This window comes from Danio rerio, chromosome 14 (assembly GCF_052040795.2).
Source record: "Danio rerio strain M-AB ecotype USA chromosome 14, GRCz13ab, whole genome shotgun sequence".
Classification (NCBI taxonomy): Eukaryota; Metazoa; Chordata; class Actinopteri; order Cypriniformes; family Danionidae; genus Danio; species Danio rerio.
The window spans coordinates 50,157,433-50,180,000 of NC_141034.1; the positions used below are offsets into that span (position 1 = coordinate 50,157,433).

A 22,568-nucleotide genomic window follows, 5' to 3' on the forward strand; every position below is an offset into this window, starting at 1 on the left:
GTTTTTTAACAAATCTACATTGATTCTTAAATCCCAAGATCAATATTTTAGTCTATGCAGTTTGAGGTAGGAAAAATCATCATAATTCAATACATATTTATGAAAACAAGCCTTTTCTTACATATTATGTTGCCATTTTGCTTCTAATTTTCTAACCCACTGGTTCTCAAACTGCGGCACCTGGACCACTAGTGGTACGGGGGCTTTCTTCTAGTGATACGTGGAGGAATCAAATATGTCATATGCTACATATATTTTAAAAATTAGCAAAAAAATCAATGTGATGACATATAGCCTATATTTATGAGGTCCAAGCAACATCTCTAGGTTTTGATGTAAGGACTACTATATGATAATACTTTACATTTAAGTACAGGAGTTTTTTTTTTTACTTTTTAAGAACAGTAGCCTACCATTTTTAATTAATTTTTAAAAGCATATTTCAATTTAAACATTGATGTTTTATTTTGTTTGTTTGTTTGATCACATATAAGTGCAGTACAGTGTTAATGTTCAAACTATTTATAATGTTTAAAGTGATGATAATAATAAATATTCTTAATAATAGAAATTAATCTGCCAGGTTTTTAAACTGTGCACAGCTATAGTGTCTTTACTGGGCTACTGTATTTCAATACTGCTCATTATGGTGGTACTTGTAGAAACAATTTTTTTTCTGAGGTGGTACTTGGTGAAAAAAGTTTGAGGTCCACTGTTCTAACCTAATTAGCTTCCTATTTTTATAACCTATTTGTATTTTCCTAATCTATCGATAATCTGCATAATCCAATACATATTTATGAAAACAAACTTTTTCTTACATATTATATTGTCATTTTGCTTCCTACTTTTTTGAATGAATAATTTTTCTAACCAAATCTACATTGATTCTTAAATCCCAAGATCAATATTTTAGTCTATGCAGTTTGAGGTAGGAAAAATCATCATAATTCAATACATATTTATGAAAACAAGCCTTTTCTTACATATTATGTTGCCATTTTGCTTCTAATTTTCTAACCCACTGGTTCTCAAACTGCGGCACCTGGACCACTAGTGGTACGGGGGCTTTCTTCTAGTGGTACGTGGAGGAATCAAATATGTCATATGCTACATATATTTTAAAAATTAGCAAAAAAATCAATGTGATGACATATAGCCTATATTTATGAGGTCCAAGCAACATCTATAGGTTTTGATGTAAAGACTACTATATGATAATACTTTACATTTAAGTACAGGAGTCTTTTTTTTTTACTTTTTAAGAACAGTAGCCTACCATTTTGAATTAATTTTTAAAAGCATATTTCAATTTAAACATTGATGTTTTATTTTGTTTGTTTGTTTGATCACATATAAGTGCAGTACAATGTTAATGTTCAAACTATTTATAATGTTTAAAGTGATGATAATAATAAATATTCTTAATAATAGGAATTAATCTGCCAGGTTTTTGAACTGTGCACAGCTATAGTGTCTTTACTGGGCTACTGTATTTCAATACTGCTCATTATGGTGGTACCTGTAGAAACAATTTTTTTTTCTGAGGTGGTACTTGGTGAAAAAAGTTTGAGGTCCACTGTTCTAACCTAATTTGCTTCCTATTTTTATAACCTATTTGTATTTTCCTAATCTATCGAAAATCTGCATAATCCAATACATATTTATGAAAACAAACCTTTTCTTACATATTATATTGTCATTTTGCTTCCTACTTTTTGAATGAATAATTTTTCTAACCAAATCTATATTGATTCTTAAATCTCAAGATCAATATTTTAGTCTATGCAGTTTGAGGTGAAAAGAATCAGCATAATTCAATGCATATTTATGAAAACAAGCTGACTTTTCGTACTTGTCATACATATTATACTGTCATTTTGCTTCCTAATTTTATAACCTTATTAGAAAGAAAAAAAATTCTTCTTGATTTACCCTCGAATATATGTTTATGCATTACACTTTTCCAGTTTTGTTTTTAGTACTCACTAATAATGTATACACAGAAATGTATTATGGTAAAACATCCAGTGTTGAAGGCAATGAGTTAATTAAATACCTCATTACTTCAACTTAAACAGAGTAAGTTTACAGTACTCAATAAGATTAGTTTGTGAACGTAAAAGGTTTGTTGCAATCAGTTTCCTCAAACGGTTAGAGTTGCCTTAACTTATTGGGTTTTACAGCACTCAGTTGGTTTGAGTTCTCTACATTTATCGAGTTTTACTGTGCTTAAATTGCTTCATTTACTCAAATGGAGTAAGTTCACAGTACTCATTAGGATTAGTTTTTGAATTTAAATAGTTTGTTGCAATCAGTTTCCTCAAACGGTTTTAACTTTTTGGGTTTTACAGTGTATAATGGCACAACACTGTAAATTGTTAAACTAAGAAACATCATTAAACAACCTCTCTCCATTTTCTTTTAAGGATATTTAAAGACACCATTCCTGAAAAACGAACACACCAAAACTCTACTTTTTCAGCACTGCATTAAAAATGCTGACTGCGAGCGCATGGTGCTTACAGCTTGAAAAACAGCATCTGAAACAAACTATACGGCACATCCTCACTCCTCCGTTGTTTTAAACACATCCTCTTGTTTTTTGCCTTCTCAGCTGTAGTGCTTTTCCTGCTTTAAACACCAGCAGGCAGAGACTCAGCTCTCGTCTCCCCGTCCTCCCTGATGTATAGTTTGTCCCTGCCTAATTATCACCCAGGTTTGCCTTAACAAACCTCGGGAGTGAAGCCAACACAAAGACAGCGAGAGAGCGCGAAGAAGAAGCCGACGTGTTTGCGTATGGCGACAGAAATAGAGAGAAAAGAGGTGTTGGAGTGTTAGGGAAGAGGTGATGGCGGAGGGCAGAGAGACAGGAGGAGTAAAACAAAGAGGAAAATGAAGAGGAAAAACAACAAGAATCGATAGTGAGGTTTAAAGGTGAAGGTCAGGCCCAAATCAATAGCGATTTTTGCATATATAAAAAAAAAATGCAGGTCAATATATCAGTTGAAGTCAGAATTATTAGCCCTCCTGTGAATGTTTTCCTGTCGATTTCCCAAATTATGTTTAATAGAGAAAAGAATTTACAGTATTTCCTGTATTTTTTTCTTTTAGAAAGTTTTATTTGTTTTATTTCGGCTAGAATAAAAGCAGTTTTTAATTTTTAAAAACCATTTAAAGTCAATATTATCAGCCCTATTAAAGGTGCAGTAGGACATTTTTTTGTTGTGCTGGTTGAAAGTCTCTTCACATTCCACTGGTATTGACTAAAGTAAATGATCTAAATGTATTTATTTGTATTTTTATATTCTGAGTAAGGCATAAGACTAAAAATGTTCATCTAATTCAAATTTGACAGACAGGCAATGCCCATAGTTCTGATAAGTTGCTCAAACTGTGTCAACAACTGGAGATTTGTACATCTGCACACCCCGTTCACACATTTGCACGTGTACGCATGTTCATGTGCACATAAGAGAGTGACAGCAGTAAAAACAAATGCTGAATCAACTTTTTAAAATCCTGAATCAATACTGAAATTACTTTTGCACACTGAAAGAAGGACGACACCATGGATGAAGTATTTCTCTTATGATGTGTTCACACCAGACGCGGAACGCGCGGATAAATCGCGATTTTCGTGCGTAAATAGCCGTGTAAACATTTGAATTTACTCGCTTCATTTGTGCGTTAAGTGAAGTTTATTCATAAACTAATTTCGAGAGGATCACGTGCTTATGATTTATCACGGCCAGTCTCGCATTTGCTAATCACTAAACTTCCAATCATATGAGCCCTAAGCTACTATAAATAGCCTCAGTTTTCAGTTCACTTTATCTTCGTTTGGAAGAAACCCCCCTCCTCCCCTATTCTCCTCCTTTACCTGTGATTGGGCGGCACGGCGGTCCAGTGGTTAGCACTGTGAGCCCCACAGCTAGAACACTGCCAGCCCTGGTTCCACAGGACCGGTGGGTGTTTCTGTGAGGAGTTTGTATGTCCTCCCCGTGTCCGCGTGGGTTTTCCCCGGGTTCTCCGGTTTCCTCCCACCATCCAAAGACATTCAACATACATAACAATCAAGCTTGTCTAATCCCTTGTGTTCCCTTAGCTACAGCGGCAGGGGAGTTCTGAGATCCACCGAGCTCGGGCTCCCCTCTTGCTCTGCCAACGGGAGGAAGCCCCGGGCTCGAGGAGCCCTTGAGCTCGGGGCTCTCTCCCGGGACAGCATGCCAAATAAGCTTTGTAAATCATCAGCTAAGTGTGAACTCTTGAAACCCGCTTTATTTGCGCAGGCTTTCAGCGGTGCTTCTGACTGAGCCAAGACCAGTTTGGTGAACTATTTGTCGTTGTCGGCAGGAGGATTTCCCCAGGACACCGACAACAAGCGATACGCCACAATCACGCCCCCACAAGAGCAAGCTTCTGATTGGTTAACACGGCGCGAATGTCCGCTGAAGTTCAGATTTTTGAACTCGAGCGATTCGCGCATTAATCGCATCAAACGCTCAAAGCTCTTAATTTGCGCCACGCCATTCACGCGTATTGCGCCATTCGCAGAATTCATGTCATTCGCGCCACGCCATTCGCGCCGCAGGATGTCTATTCGCGCATTTGCATTGACTTAACATGCAAATCACTTGCGCTTGATGCGGGTTCCATGTCTGGTGTGAACGCAGCATTAGACAAGTAATATTTAGGCTGGCTTGTCAAAGCCAACCTACTGTCCCATAGACTTCCATTCAAAAGACTCTCATTGACTTAACATGGGATTAAACTTTATAAGCTCATAACTCTGCATCAGACTGTCATACAGACTAATGGCTGAGCTCATTTAACTCAGTCTAGCCAGCAGCCAATCACTGAAGGCCTTTTAACTTTCTAGCCACACCCCTAACTACCACATACTGCACCCTAGCAACTGTCCTATAGACTGTAATTAGCTGTGCAATAAAATGCTAATAATTCTATCATGCTAATGACATGCCAATCATGCTAGCAACATGCTACTCATATGCTAATCATGCTAATGACATGCTAATTCATACTGAAAAAAACATGCTAATAGCATGCTAACTCATGCTAGAATCATGTTAGTAACATGCTAATTCATACTAGATTCATGCTAATAACGTGCTAATTTATACTAGAATAATACTAACATGCTAATTCATGCTAATTTTACTACAATCATGCTAATAACACACTAATTCATGCTAGAATCATGCTAGTAACATGCTAATTCATGCTAATAACATGCTAATCCATACTAGAATCAAACTAATAACATGCTAATTCATGCTAATAACATGCTAATCCATGCTAGAATCATGCTACTAATATGCTATTTATACTTTTTCAAACTGTTTTAAACTAAATAAACTATTACCAACAGGCTTTGTCAAGCCAGCCTCAAAGTTTGTCTCGACGAACTTTACTGTCTAGTTTGTTTTAAAACTCTTTTAGTCACGCAAAGCTGATGTAGATTGTGTTGTGTTATGAATGGGTTATTTGCACTCAAGTGTTGTTCAGCCAAAATCTTCCACCGATAGATTGATGTGACTTTTCAGTTTCATAGGGGCTTTTTACATAATAGATCATGTATTTTTAATTAGTTTAATAACAAAAACTGAGTAAATATCGCTATTGCGCCTAACCTGCTTTACTACCCTGCTGAAAAATCCAGCTTAGACCAGCCTAAGCTGGTTGGCTGGTTTTAGCTGGTCGACCAGGCTGGTTTTAGTTGGGTTTTGGCCATTTCCAGGCTGGTTTCCAGCCATTTCCAGCCTGGTCTTAGCTGGTCAGGCTGGAAAATGACGAGCTAAATCCAGCTAAAACCAGCTTGACCAGCCTGGTTGAAGCTGGACATAGCTGGTTTTGGCTGGGATCCCAGCCTGGCTAGGGTGGTCAAGCTGGTTTTAGCTGGTCATCTCCCAGCCTGACCAGCTAATACCAGCCTGGAAATGGCCAAAACCCCTCTAAAACCAGCCTGGTCGACCACCTAAAACCAGCCAACCAGCCTAGGCTGATTTAAGCAGTTTTTTTCAGTAGGGTAAGCTGAAGTTGCTTTTATATTCACATTGGTTCATTTTTGAACAATGACAACCTGTGACCCTGTGTTGTTTACCATGATACTTTTAATATTCGGTCTGAAATGGCAAGTCTGGCTTAGTAATTAGTGTAATTCCTGCACACAGTCTAACACTAAGCAGAGTTCGTTTAGGACAAAACTCGTGAAAGAGTGGGAACAGCAATCCTTGCCTGCATGAAATATTGCACATTATGAGAAGGTAACTAACTGAAAACATGCTCGATATAATACAGTTTTTATTAGGAATTGAGGTATTATAAAAGTACCATAAAGTTTTCAAAAGCCAAATGACATGATCTAATTGTCTGATGTTATTTTTAATGTTCGTGTTCATGATATCAGGGGAGCGGTTTTAAGCGACAGGGCAGAGACTGTGTTTCAAAAATAATATAGCATTTTGGCAGATCACCTATTGCACCTTTAAGGATTATTATTCTTTTGCTAGTCTATAGAACAAACCACTGTTATACTATGAATAACTTGCCTAGTTAATTAACCTAATTAACCTAATTAAACCTTTAAATGTCACTTTAAGCTGAATTCTAGTATCTTGAAAAATAACTATTATTTACCGTCATCATGGCAAAGAGAAAATAAATCATTTCTTAGAGATGAGTTATTAAAACTATTATGTTTAGAAATGTGTTAAAGAAAATATTTCAGTTACACAGAAATTGGCAAAAAATATATATATATATACAGGGGGCTAATAATTCAGGGGGTCTAATAATTCTGACTTCAACTGTACATTGAAATTTGCGTTTGTGTGTTTGTGAGACGTGGTTTTGATGAGTAGGACTCTCAAGTGCAGATTTATCACCGGTATTGATTAGTGGACGGGCAGGCACTTAACACGGGCACGCTCGCGATCGACACACACATCTGCATACTCGCAAATACTGACTCAACTACTGGACATTTAGCTTCATTTGCATAGCACTCTGCTGTCGTAAATTATGCTCGCTCTGTATAGGTCTTGCAATGCACCTTTAAAATATGCACACCTCTCGTTTATGTATAACATTTTTTTTTTGGTCACAATTAATAATAAGGTTTTAAAAAATTATCTTCATTAATGTATTTACTAGCATGAACTAATGATCAACAATACTTGTAAAGCACGTAGTTAAACATTTACTAATGCATTATTAAAATCAAATTTCACGCTTGTTAATATTAATTAATGCACAGAGAGTTAACGAGAACTTACAAATAACAACTGTGTTTTCATTAACTAAGGTTTTTTCCTTCAACTTAGTCTTGATTTATCAGGGGTTGCCACAGCGGAATGAACCGCCAATTATTCCTGCATATGTTTTTCGCAATGGTTGCTCTTCCAGCCACAACCCAGTACTGGGAAACATCCATACAGACTTATAAACTACGGCCAATTTAGTTTATTCAATTCACCTATAGCGCATGTCTCCCACACCAACACGGGAAGAACATGCCAACTCCACACAGAAATGGCAGCATTAACAATGGTGGCCTGTTTATTGTTTGGTCATTTTAAGTAAATATTTGAACCAACATTAATTAATACAACCTTTTAGTAAAGTGTTTCCAATATGTTTTCAAAAGAAGCATCAAAATAAACAAACACAGTAGTCATTTTAAATATATTATTAAAAATTTTAAATAGCTGTTCTCGGTTTTAAAGCAATTGAAAATTGATTATGAATTTTTTAGCAGATTTTCAGCATCATAATTGCTTAGAGGGTGTCACAGTGGCGCAGTGAGTAGCACAATGGCCTAATAGAAAGAAGGTCGCTGGTTCAAGCCTCGGCTGGGTCAGTTGCCGTTTCTCTGTGGAGTTTGCATGTTCTCCCCGTGTTCACGTGGGTTTCCCCCGGATGCTCCGCTTTTCCCCACAAGTCCAAAGACTAGATATAGATGAATTGGGTAAGCTCAGTTGTCCGTAATGTATGAGTGTGAATGACTTTCATAGCAATCATAGCAATAAACCTCATTTGCATAAGAAAAAAAAATTATTATCAATAATTAAATATTTTTGCTGGAACACAAAATTAATAAATACAAAAAGTCAGTAGAAACAAAGTAGAAAGCATTTAAAGACATAGATTTATTTTTCTACTTTGTTGAAGAATGTTGGAAACAGCTACATTATTCAAAATATCTTCTTTTGTGTTTAACAGAAGAAAGTCAAACGCTCCATTTCTGGTCTTTTTCATTTAATTTAACACATCCTTGTATAATGAAATGTAAATTTTTATATTATTTTAAAATGTTATAGACAACTTTTACTTGTTTTTTTGTTTGTTTGTTTGCGATCTGGAATGCATTTTAGATCAAACATAAAACATTTCCTGTTAGGGTTTCGGGGCGACACAGTGGCTCAGAGGGTAGCATAATTGCCACACAGCAAGAAAGTCACTGATTCAAATCCCAGCTGGGTCATTTGGCATTTCTGTGTGGAGTTTGTATGTTCTCCCCAATGTTAAGGTTTCAAAACAAAAACAAAAAAGTACAATTGTTATCACAGCTCTTTTTAAAACCATGCTCATTTGTAGAGTCACACATGACTGGTCTGTTTGTTGTGTGAAAAATTGCCACGGTATTGCATTTAAACAGTTCATAATTTGTTCAGAAAGTTTCCTTTGTGTAAATGACTGTACATTGTCTCACTGGCATATAAATGAACAAATTAAAGAAATCATTTAAACAACATTCCAACTTATGCTCATTTATTTATCACGCATTAGCATGTGTTATCTACATTAGCAAATTCAAAAAAAAAAAAATTGGTTATTTGAGAGACCTGAAAAATAAAACTAGGAAGCCCACACCAACACAGGGAAAACATGCAAACTCCACACAGAAATGCCAACTGACCCAGCCGGGACTCGAACCAGTGACCTTCTTGCTGTTAGGCGAGCCACCGTGCCACAGTTTAACAGTATAATTTAATATAATATAATATAATATATATATATAATATATATATATATAATAATTAATATAATATAATACAATAAAGTGTTCAATTTACTTAAAAAACTATAATAACAATTAACATTTTAACTTATTAATATACCCATTTAATATACTTATTAATATACTAACTATTTTACTTATTATTGTTTATAGAACTAACTTAAATAAAAAATAAAAATAAAATATGAAATAAATTATCTTATCTTGAATATATTAGTACTGATGTACTGAAGATAACAAAGACTAATAAAGAAAAAAATTAAAAACATAAACATATATTAACTATACAGATATTTCTATGGCATATGCAAAATGCCATAAAGATCATACATAAATAAATGAATAATTAAATAAACAAAAATAAATAAAACTAAAATAAATAAATGAATGAATGAATAAATAAATAAACGTACTAAATTAAATAAAGAAATAAAACTAAAATAAATTAATTAATTAAATTAAAATAAAACAAAAATAAATTAAAATAAAATAAAAAATATTTTAAATAAAAATAAATAAAAAATAAATAAACTAAAATAAGTAAATAAATAAATAAAACTAAAATAAAAAACAAAAAATAAATACAACTAAATACATATAAATAAATAGAACTAAAATAAATAAATAAATATAATAAATAAAAATAAAATAAATAAATAAAACAATAAAATAAACAAAACTAAAATAAATAAATGTAAAATAAAATAAAAATAGCATAAGTGATTAAATACAACTAAAATAAATAATTAAAACTAAAATAAATAAATAAAATGTAGATAAATAAAAATAAAACTACAATAAATAAATAAAACTAAAATAAATCAATCTAAAATAAATAAATGAAAAATAAAACTAAAATAAATAAACGAAAAATGAAACTAAAATAAATAAATAAATGGACAAGGTAAAAATAAAACTCAATTTAAACATTTATCATAAATAAAGATTGAATTTATTGATTCATTTTAGTATTTCAATTTATACCAACATTGGTTTAATTTTAAATACAGTATTTAAATGAAACCCCTGTTATCATTTGCTCAATGTATGACTGACTTTCAGTGAAGTGCAAAAGAAGAGAAACTGAAAAACACTCGAATCCAAACAACACAGATTTTCATTGGATGGATTTTTTTCTCTTCAAAATATCTTTTTTGTGCTCTACCGAGGAAAGCAATGAAAACAAGTTTGGAGTGATATGAAGGTGAGTAAATGATGAGAGAATTTTCATTTCTGGCTGCACTGTCAAGACGATTTAGCAGCTCATCTGGTGGAAACGGTGTGCAGATATGAGATTTCTACTGCTGCTATTTCAGGTTAGAGGTGGCTTCACACTGCGCACAGCCTATTGGAAAAACAGTTTTTACATGTAACAGTCTCGTTATTCAGAGTCTCCCGAGAGCAGAAACATTACAGGCCTGTAACTAATGAGTAAAAGTGCAACTGAGATAATTGCAGACATAGTCACTGGTCCTCAGGAGAAAACTACTTATAAACTACAGCCCATCGCATATGCTGGATGTTTACCACTGTCAGTATTGCAATACAAAAGCCTAATAGTGAGGTTTTGGTGTTTTGACTCCATTTAAAGGGTTATTTTTCATCCAAAAATCTTTAATTCAGTCTTTATTTACTAATCAATGTCATAACTTGCTGTTGCAATGAACATAACAATGTATAGCTCAAAGTCAACACAAGAAACATTTAAATATAAAGTCAGAAGCATAGAAGAGTGTACTGCAATCTAAACAAGATGGTTATGTTTATAATATAATCAATATAATATTACATGTGTTTAATTTTATTAAAAGTGAATGACTGTTAATTAAAGTTTTATGTGTAAGTAATGTGGATTTATATAGCGCATTTATCGTGTATGTCGATATACCCAAAGCGCTTCACAATTTTGAGGGGCGTCTCTCCATACCACCACCAGTGTGCAGCATCCACTTGGATGATGCGACAGCAGCCACAGGACAACGGTGCCAGTGCGCTCACCACACGCCAGCTATGGGGGGGTGGAGAGACAGTGATGGAGCCAATTCGGTGGATGGGTATGATTGTGAGGCCATGATTGTAAGGGCCGATGGAGGGAATCTGGCCAGGAGTTACACCCCTACTCTTTACAAGAAGTGCCATGGGTTTTTTAATGACCACAGAGAGTCAGGACCTCAGTTTAACGTTTCATCCGAAAGACGGCACTTACTGACAATTTGGTGTACTCTTCACTATACTAGGGCATTATAGGACTCACTCAGACCACAGGTTGAGCACCCCCTGCTGGCCTCACTAACCCCACTTCCAACAGCAACCTATAGTTTTCCCATGTGGTCACCCATTCAGGTACTGACCAGGCTCAGCCCTGCTTAGCTTCAGTGAGTAAACGGTATTGCGCTGCAGAGTTATGTGGCTGTGGCAGGCTGTATGCTAACAACTGAGCCCCCCTTTCACCTCACAGCAAGAAGGTCGCTGGTTTGAGTCTCGGCTGGGTCAGTTGGCGTTTCTGTATGGAGTTTGCATGTTCTCCCCGTGTTGGCGTGCGTCCGAAGTCATGCAGTACAGGTGAACTGAATAAACTTAATTGGCTGTAGTGTATGCGTGTGGATGAGTGTGTATGGATGTTTCCCAGTACTGGGTTGCAGCTGGAAGGGCATCCGCTGTGTAAAACATGATGAATAAAGGGATTAAGCCGAAGGAAAATGAATGAATGCAGTCAATATTATTAGCCCCCCTTAAGAATTATTTTCTCGATTTGCTACAAAACAAGCCACTGTTATTTAATAGCTTGCCTAGTTGAAATTTGAATCTATTAAAGTCCTTAAATAGCATTTTATGCTGAAAATTAATATCTCAAATCACAAAATAAGACAAAAGTAATATGCAGACATCAAAAGAAATCAGATATTACAAGTATTATGTTTAAAGATATGCTGAAAAACTCTTCTCTCCATTAAGCAACACTTGGAACATATTTTTGGTTTCAACCTCACTGTACAAATATTTGTAAATTTGCAGTTTTTACTTAAATGTATTGTTGAAAAATATTCAATATTTATCAATATCGAATGACATAAAATATGATATCGTAATTTTTTTATTTTTTTTGCAAAATCACCCAGCCCTAGTAAAATATCCGTAATATTCGTAAATTATCAGTTTTCTGTACTATTTAGTGATTCATGTTTTTATTTTGTTTTATTGTTCCCTGTTTATTTATGCTCTGGAATTGCATTACGAAACTGATCTTTCTTCCGTCAACTGTTAATCTGGAAAAGTTTAGGAAAGTGACTGTTGTAACATTTTTAATAGTTTTAAGTCATTTATTGTCTGGGTTGGTGTTGTATGTATGTCAAAAAAAAAAACTTGTAATAAAACAAATGGAGAATCAGATTCATTACCACGAATCTGACGAACCGCATTACCTGCTTCCTTTAGACAGTTTGTTTCTGGTTCAAATAACTTGTTTACCCGTTTGTTTATATACAGTAATCATGCAATGTATGTGTAATTATTAAATTGACAAAATTCACAAACAAATAATGTGAATAAACTACTTTACTGTCATTCATTTCCAAAAGTATATTCCAATGTGCATTTGTGGTCAAATAAACTGAAGACCGTTTTTCAATCAGTTCATCTAATTCAACCAAAAGAGCCAGTTCAAAACACCAACATTTCCTGAAGCTTTCAGTTTCAATGTTCAGTTTCTTGAATCATTTATTTTATAAATACCTCGCTGTATCGTCAGTATTATGATTATTAGTTTAGTTTGACTTAAAAAAAAAATAAAGGGAATCAATTGCGCTATATGAACCTCACAGAACCAGAGTTTCAGCTAAAAATCATCTTAATATAAAATTGAAGCAAAAAGATGAATAAAAAGTAATTTTGGAAAGTCTGATGCTTAATAAGTGAACAGAAAACTTTCATTTTCTAGTAAACTATTCTTTAATTTTGGCCACTGTTTACTGCCAATATATGGACAAGCACAAACAGATCCTTTTTTTTTAACATTTACTCATTGTGCGGTATAATGAAAAAAGAGGAATACACAACATTTGAACAACAGCTGGGTCACTAAATGATTACTCTTTTTACATTTTTACACCCCCTTCAATAATAATAGTCAAGGCAATAAGTGTAACTGAATTGCCAAAGAGCTTGTTATTGGATAATTATGTGAAGGTATATATAGTAGGAATCAGAAGACTGAACTGTATTTCTGAGAAGATCTACCCTGTTGTCAGATCAAAGTGTTTTTTAATACATCACAGTGAGCAAACGCTTTCGAAAACGCACAATCGCTCTCTTTAATTCTCTCGTCTTATTCAGAATCTGCTGATGAATTGTTTTTCTTTTGTGGATGTTTGTGTGTGTATGCGTGTGTGCTGGTTTTGGTGGTTTACAAGGACAGAAATTTGCATGATGACCTGGGTATTGTGGTTATTGTAAAATCTAACCTTAACATGAGGTAGTTAAATAGAGTACTTTTCCTTTTTTTTTTTAAATCGTTTTTATTTTTTTTTTCTTAACCTCTTACTCTTCCTATTGCCTATAGAATACAAAAAAACAGGTGTTAAGCCATGAGAACCGAACCGAAAACAGTGTTAAAAAACCGAGCTATGTATTGAACCGTGGGCTAACTGTATTGTTGCATCCCTAGTCCTTATAAACGACAAATAACAACATGTCTGTGTGTGTGCTGGTTTTGGTGGTTTACATGCATAGATATATACACTAGATGTCGCCTGGCCTATTGTTGTCTATTGGACGGAATGCGTCAATAGCGCCGCCATCTTGCTACAGGGTAGCGCTCCTTTGAAATGATTGCTGGACCAAGGTACAGTGGAGGACTGTGGCCATCCAAAGCCAGAGATATACACATATACACATATATCTATGATCGGGAGTTTTCCTGGATGTTAGTATGTAATTTTTTTTTTCTAATTACGAAAATTATAATTTTACATCACTTTTCTACATTAATGGACCGCACGAGCATTCCTTACAAAAAGCTTGTGTTTGTGTGGACAGAAATGTACTATTCACCCTCCCTGTTAAATTTGATCTTATCATGTCCTGAAACACAGCTCCTCTCCTGCTTTCACTTCTCATACTGACGGAGAGAGCGATTCGCTTGTGAATGAATCCCCTGAACGACTCTTTCACTAACCTTAGCCGACAAAAATACAAGTTTCTGGCACAGCAGCATCTCGTTGTCATATTTCTTTTGCATTGTTTGCTGATTTTATTCAACAAAACTAGCATAAGCTGAGTGTTTAGTGCGAGTTGGTGCTGCTTTGCCGTATGGTGAATGCAGTAAGAAACTGTTATCATCAATAACGTTACCTGATTAGCACAAAAGTTCATAACATACAAAAACAGAAAAAAACCTTAATATTACCTATGAAATGTTCTGCCTTTGTGCTTTGTTTTCTTTGTTTGCTCATTACTACACATGTAGACAGCGCTTAAAGTCCCGCATCTTCACGTAATAACACTGTCTTGACTAGTGCGGTTGAATTACATTTGTCCTGGGAGCACTTTACCAATGTGGCGGCGCTATTGACGCATGCTCAGGGTCCCTATGCGATATCTAGTGTATATATCTATGGTTTACATGCCCTGAAATTTCTATGATGGCATGGGTATGGCCTGGTACTTGGGTTAAACCGAACCCTAACATTGAGGTGGTTTATGAGGACATACCTTATGTCCTTGTAATTCAAAATGCTTTAAAAACACGTTTAATGGTGTTTTTTTAACATTCAAAATTGCCACTGGTTTCCTTTGAGTGTTGGGTTTAGGCATAGGACAATACAAAAAGTTTTTGTTTTATAGTTTGAAGTGTTTATAGTGAGCCATTCACTTGAAATTTTCACCAGATGTTGGTAACAACCAAAAAAAATCACATACTGTATGTAAAGATAACTACACTAATTAGTTTACAAATTAAGTTACGTGTATAACATGAAATGATGCAGGAAAAAAGTATTGAACACATGAAGGGAGGTGTAGAAAGGCAGTGAAAGCCCAGACAGCAGCTGAAACCTCTCAGTAGTTCTTTGGCAACCCTCTGCACTTTATCATTTGTCAAATAATATTATCTGCTTCAGTCAAACATCTACATGAGCAGAAGGATGAAGATGAAACTAGGGTGGACACTTCAGCAAGACAATGGTCAAAACACAGCCAAGAACACTCTCAAATGCTTTCAGAGAAAGAAAACCAAGCTGTAGAATGGCCCAGCCAATCACCTGATATGAATCCAATTAAAAAATACAAATTAAAGATCAGATTTCATAAACGAGACCCATGGAACCATCAAGATTTATACACGCTGTTGAAAAACTCACACCTGAGCAATTCATGTGGCTTCATTCTCCACATGAGAGGGGTTTTTAAGCTGTCATCACCAAACAAGCCGTCGATATAAAGTATTAAATACGTTTCAGCAGTTCAGCACTTTCTCCTTGTGTCATTTCATTGTTATCACACATACGTTTATGCAACATTGTGTTAACACATTTTGCTTTATTTCTATGTTTGCATTGTTTGGGTTTTTACCAAAATCACAAACAATTCAAGCTCCTTTAGAAATATTACTCCCAGGAAAAAAACATGAAGTGTTCAATACTTATTTTCCCTGCTGTATTTCTACCATTATCACAAACCCCTATGGAGAGCCCTTACAAACCACCAATACCAAAGTGTGTGTGTGTCTGTGTGTGTGAGAAGGGCAGCTCTATCAGACGTTGTTTAAGAGTTTAGCGCTCACTTCATCTCGCTGGGTCTCTAATCGCTCTTTTGCTCCTCAAATAGCGCCTCTGTTCTCACTCACGGAGCTCTCAGAGATCGTCTGTTCGAATTCAGAAAAAAGTGCAAAGCCTGAGGCTGACAACAGCTCCCATCGCACACATACGTTCTCACTCTCTCACCTTTGTTTCCACCTGCTGATTCTCACTTGCTCTCTTTCACCTTCTAATTCCTCTCACCTCTCCATTGCTTCTCTCCTCTAATGTCTTTTCCCTCTTGAGCTGCCTCTACATTCGTCTCATTCAGCCTAGGAGGGAAAAAAAAGAGGGAAAAAAAGAATTGACTCACCTCCTCCTCCACCTAGAAGTGTCTTGTTAGCTGAAACGACAAAAAGAAAACAGAAGACTCTTCAGGGAAGATGTCAAGAGACATTACTGCAAGAAAAACAGTGACTTATAGGAAGCAATGCCTTACTGGTAATTGACAATACTAACTCAATCAGAATGTAAAGAATTAAAGAGCTTTAACTAATTAAACAGCTCTATATTAATAGCTATAAATAAATAAATAAATAAATAAATAAATATATATATATATATATATATATATATATATATATATATATATATATATATATATATATATATATATATATATATATATATATATATATATATATATATATATATATATAATGATATATTGTATCATTATACAAATGTTTGGAATAAAAAAAATTTTTTTTAAATAGTTTTGAATATTTATTTGACCAATAATGATGAGAAATATTATTACAATTTTTAATAGCTGTTCTGTAAATTGAATTATTTAAAAATGAAACTTATTCCTGTTAGTAAAAGATGAATTTTCAGCCTCATTTACTGACTCTAAACAGTGTCACATTTTTATATGGAGGTTTTTATTTTCTATTTATATATTTATATTTATATTTATATTTATATTATGCTATTTTATTGTATTTTTTATTATTTATTTATTATTTTTTTTACTTATTTATTTATTTATTTATTTATTTGTCATTTATTGCATTTAATTTTATTGTATTTTTATTTTATTTTAATTTGTTTTATTTAATTTTATTTTATTATTTACTTTATTTTTATTAATTTATGTTATTTTATTGTATTTTTTTATTTATTTATTTATTTTAACGCATTTATCTTACACTCTTAGAAAAAAGTTTACAGTGGTACAAATAATGTTCCTTAAGAAACAGTTTTGTACCTTTGTAAAAGTTATACTTTACATTGAAGAGAAAAGACCTCTTCTGATACTGTCAGACCTTTTATGGTACAGTTGAAATGAAGGTACACAATTGTTTCCATAAAAAGGTACATAAGTGTTGGACAACTCCTTTATTACAATATCTATGAAACTAAATATTACTGGAAGTGATTTCATGAATAAATCCCATATTAAAATAAGAATCATGGTTTAAAAGCATATGCTTAAAGAAACTCATAAACATTAATTATTAACCTCCTAAACTCTGGGACTGGGTACGGGGTCCTTAATGTCATTTATTTCCGCATTCTTTCAATTTTAAACGTCCGTATCCCGATAACCCCATAAGTGGTTCCGTTTTCTCATCAGTTGGAATAGAATAACTTTTGCATAGATTATGACAGAGAAAATTTTGCTTTTTTCCTATGATTACTGACATTTGCAGGAGCCACCAAAGTTAATTACAGCAAACACAGTACCTAAAAGGTACACTTTCAAGTTTAAGTTTACAAAAAAAGAAAGCGCCTCTCTTTTTCGGAAGGATTTTTTATAACACAGACAACATATACAATTATTTTATTCACTTCCACCAGTGTTTTATGAAAATTCAAAGGGTTTTCTTTAAAATGATACCAAGCTTTTGCATTTACACCTCTGCATGTGGATTTGGGAAGCTTTTTTTTTTATTTGGGTAGCCAAATCCAGGCGGAAACCCCAGATTTTCACTTGACTTTAGGAGATTCTATAAAAAGTTTTATAAAACAAAAACTGCTAAAACAAAACTAAAGGTATTGCAAACTAAACATTTAAGGCATTTTAGTAAACATTTGGTAAGCATTTTCTCATAAATACAGTTTCATTATTGATATACAATACGCAGATTTTGGGAGTTTGCTTTTTTTAGTACACACGTGAGCTGGCAAAAATCCATACTAATACATTTTAATATTGTAAAACTAATCAAACATTGTGCATATCTCGCTACAATATGTTTGCATAATTCTATTCCTACTTTGAAATTAAGTAAATTAAATGAACTTTTAAGTGATTAATGAAGTGTTGTATAAGTAGTATAAGTGAAGTGTTGTGATGAAGATGGGAGAATGTATTTCTGTAACATTTTGTGAAAAGTGTTCTTTATTCTTTATTGTAAATGGAAAAGGTGCATTTACACAAAAAGAAACTTCTTTATTTAAACATTGTTTATAAATGTACTTGATGTTTTATATTTACTGAAAATAAATGGACACATATTGGATAAAGCAAAACGCCTTTAAATAGTTCCTGAATGGACACATTTGACACTGTTTTGGTTTCCCCTGGTACAAATCATGTCATTAAAGATACAAACTGCAATGGTACAAATTTGTTTCTTTGTCTTAAGGTACAATTCTGTTCCATAAAAAGGTACTGCAACAGGGACAATGGATTGTACCTTCATTGGCACAACATTGTACCATTTTTTGAGAGTGTATTGTGACCTTGCCACTTTTTTATGAGCTCAATGGAGAAAAAAATAAACATGCAGTAACTTTCAGTACCAAAATATAAAAACATTGTATAACATAAGAGCACATAATGTGACCACTTTAAATGTGCCAGTTTTCATGCAGTTAGTATTCAAACTACATTCACTGCCTTGTGCCGCACACAATTTTCTGCTTGCTTAATAACCTAATCAAATTACAGTCATGAGCCTGGTCATCCAATGTGCTAATTGACATTTGCATCAATACAGTAAAAAGCAGGGTCGTGAACCGTGTCATAGGTGAAGCGAAAGCCTTCATCCAATTTTATAAATTAAATTTGTAGATACAGTGGAGCATTTCATTAAAAAAAAAAACTGAATAATCTAAAATATCCTGCTTAAAGGAGTAGTTCACAAAAAATTTACTCCACTCAAATAATAAGTTTCTCTCTTCTGTTGAACACAAAAGAAGTAATAGAAAACCGCACTGTAAAAATGTATCTGTAAATTAGCAGTATTTTGTTATTCATGCTTTTATTTATATTTTTTTTAAATATTTGTTTATTTATGCTTTTGAATTGCATTATGGGTGCTCAATCATTCGGCCAACAACTTTTAGGGCTCCATTTTTTTTAACAATCTAGGTGCAAAGTCTACAGTGCATGGTGCAAAAGCATTAAGAGCTTGTCTAAATCCACTTTTGCTATTTTAAGAACAGAAAAATATGCCTTGCACCCTGGTGCATGGTCTAACAGGGTTGTGCTTATTCTCTTAATGAGTTATGTGTGTCTTTTGAGCTAATCTCACATTCAAAATGGTGCATTTGCTACCATTTACATGGCGACTTTGTAAAGTGGAAAAATTGCTTTACTAGTGAGAAAACAGTTGAACAGAGCATCTGCAGAACAAGAGTAAACAATGAGCCTCCTCCATTTGGCTGCTTTACTTTTTACTTTTACTCTTTACTTTACTCCTTTACTATCGTAGAGTAAAGAAACGGTGGAAACTCACTCCACACACTCCACATCTATTAGCCTACATATTTAATTTAGTTTGCTAAGCACAAGGATTTGTTTCAAAACTATTTCTAAATTCAGTTTTAATATCCAGCAAAGGAATAAACCAACTATAATAACAAAGTGTTTATAATAACAAAGAGTTGTACTCAAACACACGTTTATTCCTATGCCCCCATATAGTGACGCATATGTCTCCAAACCCGACAAGTGGACAAATTTAAGCTTGTACCGATAATATTATATTATACATATAATAACTATTAATACTAATAATCATAACATTATACAAAAGCAAATTGTCATGAGTAAACTGAAAAAGCACCCCGACATCGGACATTAGTGTACATCCTGTGTGTATTAAGCAATGTTTAAGCGAGGCGCACAACTAACGCGCTCTGTGCTGGACTTTAGAGCAGCTTTTAGTTGATCAATGGTGCGGTCTATTTCAGTTCATCAAAATAGTAACGCACCAACAATGTGCCTTAACACACCTCCTTTTTAGACCAGCACACCCATAAGTCCACAAAGTGGTGCAAATTGATTTGCCATTTAATCATTGTGGTGCAAAACATAAAAATTACTGTTTCTCTGGTCAGAGAATTGCAACAAATCCACCATACATGTTTTGCGCCTTATTGCGCTGGGTGTATGATAGGGCCCTCAATCTTAAAAAAGTTTGAAAAAGTGACGTTCATGAACATTTTAAAAGTTTGAAGTGGTATATTGTCTGAGTTGTATATTACAGTACAAAATCCTTGTAATCAACTGCAAGTACATTTTCTGTTATTTTACAAACTCATTTCTCTAAATATATTGTTTCTTATACATTATTTCAAACTACTAAAATGTCAATAAGTCACTTTATTAATCTCTGGAGTTGCATTTTCAACATCAAAAGTCGACAGAGCAGAGATCAACATCCCATAATGCAATTCACAACCGTAAATAAACTGAAAACACTGAAAGAACAATTATGTAACTCAACGGTTGCAGGTTTTCAGCATTCTTCAAAAAATCTTCTTTTGTGCTCAACTCCTAAAGGTTTATGCAACCTATGCTCATTCTGAAAATGTACCTCTACATACATTTCTTGAGAGCACCAAATACGTCCCGGAGATACGTTTTTATTTTCGCGAATCCACCAGAGGCCGCTGTGTACGCATTTTCAGATCTCAAATTTCTCGCTCGCAAGTTCCATTCATGACTGCTGTTCTTACTTAAATCCACCAGAGGCCGCTGTGTAAGTTTTTTCCATTCATGACTGCTGTTCTTACTTAAATCCACTAGAGGCCGCTGTCAACTGAATGACTGACCAACTGAATGACTGATCCACCCTGCTCCTTCCATAAACCCAACCAATAGTGTTTTCAAAATCACTGATTGACCCGCCCACCCACTTCACTAAACCCAACCGACAATCTTAATAAGCAATCCAGAAAAAGAAAAGCCTCATTTTTACCACATTGTCAGATTTTACCACATTCTCACCATGTTCTTTGTGTTTATTTATTTTTTTTTAGATTCTGCTTATATCTGACCCACTTTCTGGAACTGTTCTTTGCCGGACTCGAACCTTGTCATTGTGGTCGGCTCCTCTCTGCGTCTCAAGTCTGCTGATGTACATGGAGAGCTAACTGGACAAACTGATAACAGCGGGAAAGCCGTCCACACGTAGGTAATCGGTCAGCGAAAAAAGGAACGGTGTCATAACACCCCGTATCGTTCGTTTTAAAGACGAAATGCAGCCATACATTCCACTGGTTACATAATTTGTGATTTCCAGAAAGGTATATAGGGTTATGTTTTCAGAATGAGCCTATATTGGGTTCATAACCACTTGAGGGTGAATAAATAGCGAGTACACTTTCATTGAAACAAGTAAAGGACGAGTAAATAATGACATATTATTATACCATTTCCTTCTATTCTCATCAATAAGAGCTGTGTATTTAATTAAAGCAAGAGGACCATCGCACAACAAAAACACCAATAAAAAAAACAACAGTTTCACGATCAGACGCTGAAGCGAAAACACAAATGAGCAGTAAGATGGCTGATTATTTTTACCCATTTAAAATTCATTACACCTCTGCACATGGACATTAAAGCGCAAGATAAGTGACGCGCTCATGAGCCAACAAATAATTTACCAGATGGAGTTAATGTAAGCCCAGACAAACACTTTTTTCTAACGAACAGACACACATAAAACACACACACATGCACAATTTAGCAACTGAGATAGACTGACAAACAGAAAACACTAACAGTATGAAAAAAGAGAGAGAGAGAGAGAGAAAGAGAGAGAGAGTGGTAGTCATAGCAACCTCAAAGCCCAAAGGTTTGTTACTGAAACCTAGTTAATTACACAGGGAGGGTGAAGGAGGAGATGGAGACAGACGAGACGAGAGGAGAGAGAGACAGGAGAGACGGAGATGTAATTTGCAAGCGGAGGATCCTTTCTCTCCTGTCTGTCAGAGGGGGGGACTGGGAGCGGGAGGGAAAGAGGGATCAGATATGCAGGAGGAAGGACAGGGAGCAAAACAGTGGGAGCGAGAATGAGCGAAGGCTGTAAGTTGATGATACCCCAGGGAGAGAGATTTGCCATCTGCTTAAACCCTGTGTGTGGTGTTTTACCCAGGGGAAGCGGGACAGTAGTGCTATAGAGCTGATGATGATGAGGATGATGTTCTCTCACACACACACACACACACACATATACTTGCACATTATATACACACATACACACACGCACACACACAGATACACAGATACACATACACACACACATACGGGTACTCATACACATACACGCATACACAAACACCTGCACACATACACACATGCATACAAACACATAGATACACATATACATACATATACAAACATATACAGATACAAACATACACACACATATACATAGATGCACACATATACAAATACACATACAGACACATACGCACACACATTCATGCAAACACAAACACACATACAAATACAGGCACGCACATACACATACACACACTCATACATACAA

The 22,568-nt window shown here is 34.6% G+C and overlaps 1 protein-coding gene across 4 annotated transcripts in view; it reads right to left on the minus strand.

The window, feature by feature from the left end:
- The window catches only part of macrod1 (mono-ADP ribosylhydrolase 1), a 196,325-nt gene that overhangs the window by 67,194 nt on the left and 106,563 nt on the right, over positions 1-22,568 (minus strand). For 2 of the 4 annotated variants that reach the window (XM_087280407.1, NM_001004573.2), the window contains 1 exon segment: positions 16,148-16,177. In XM_087280407.1, the coding sequence (XP_087136533.1) occupies positions 16,148-16,177 (30 nt within the window). 4 annotated transcript variants of the gene reach the window in all.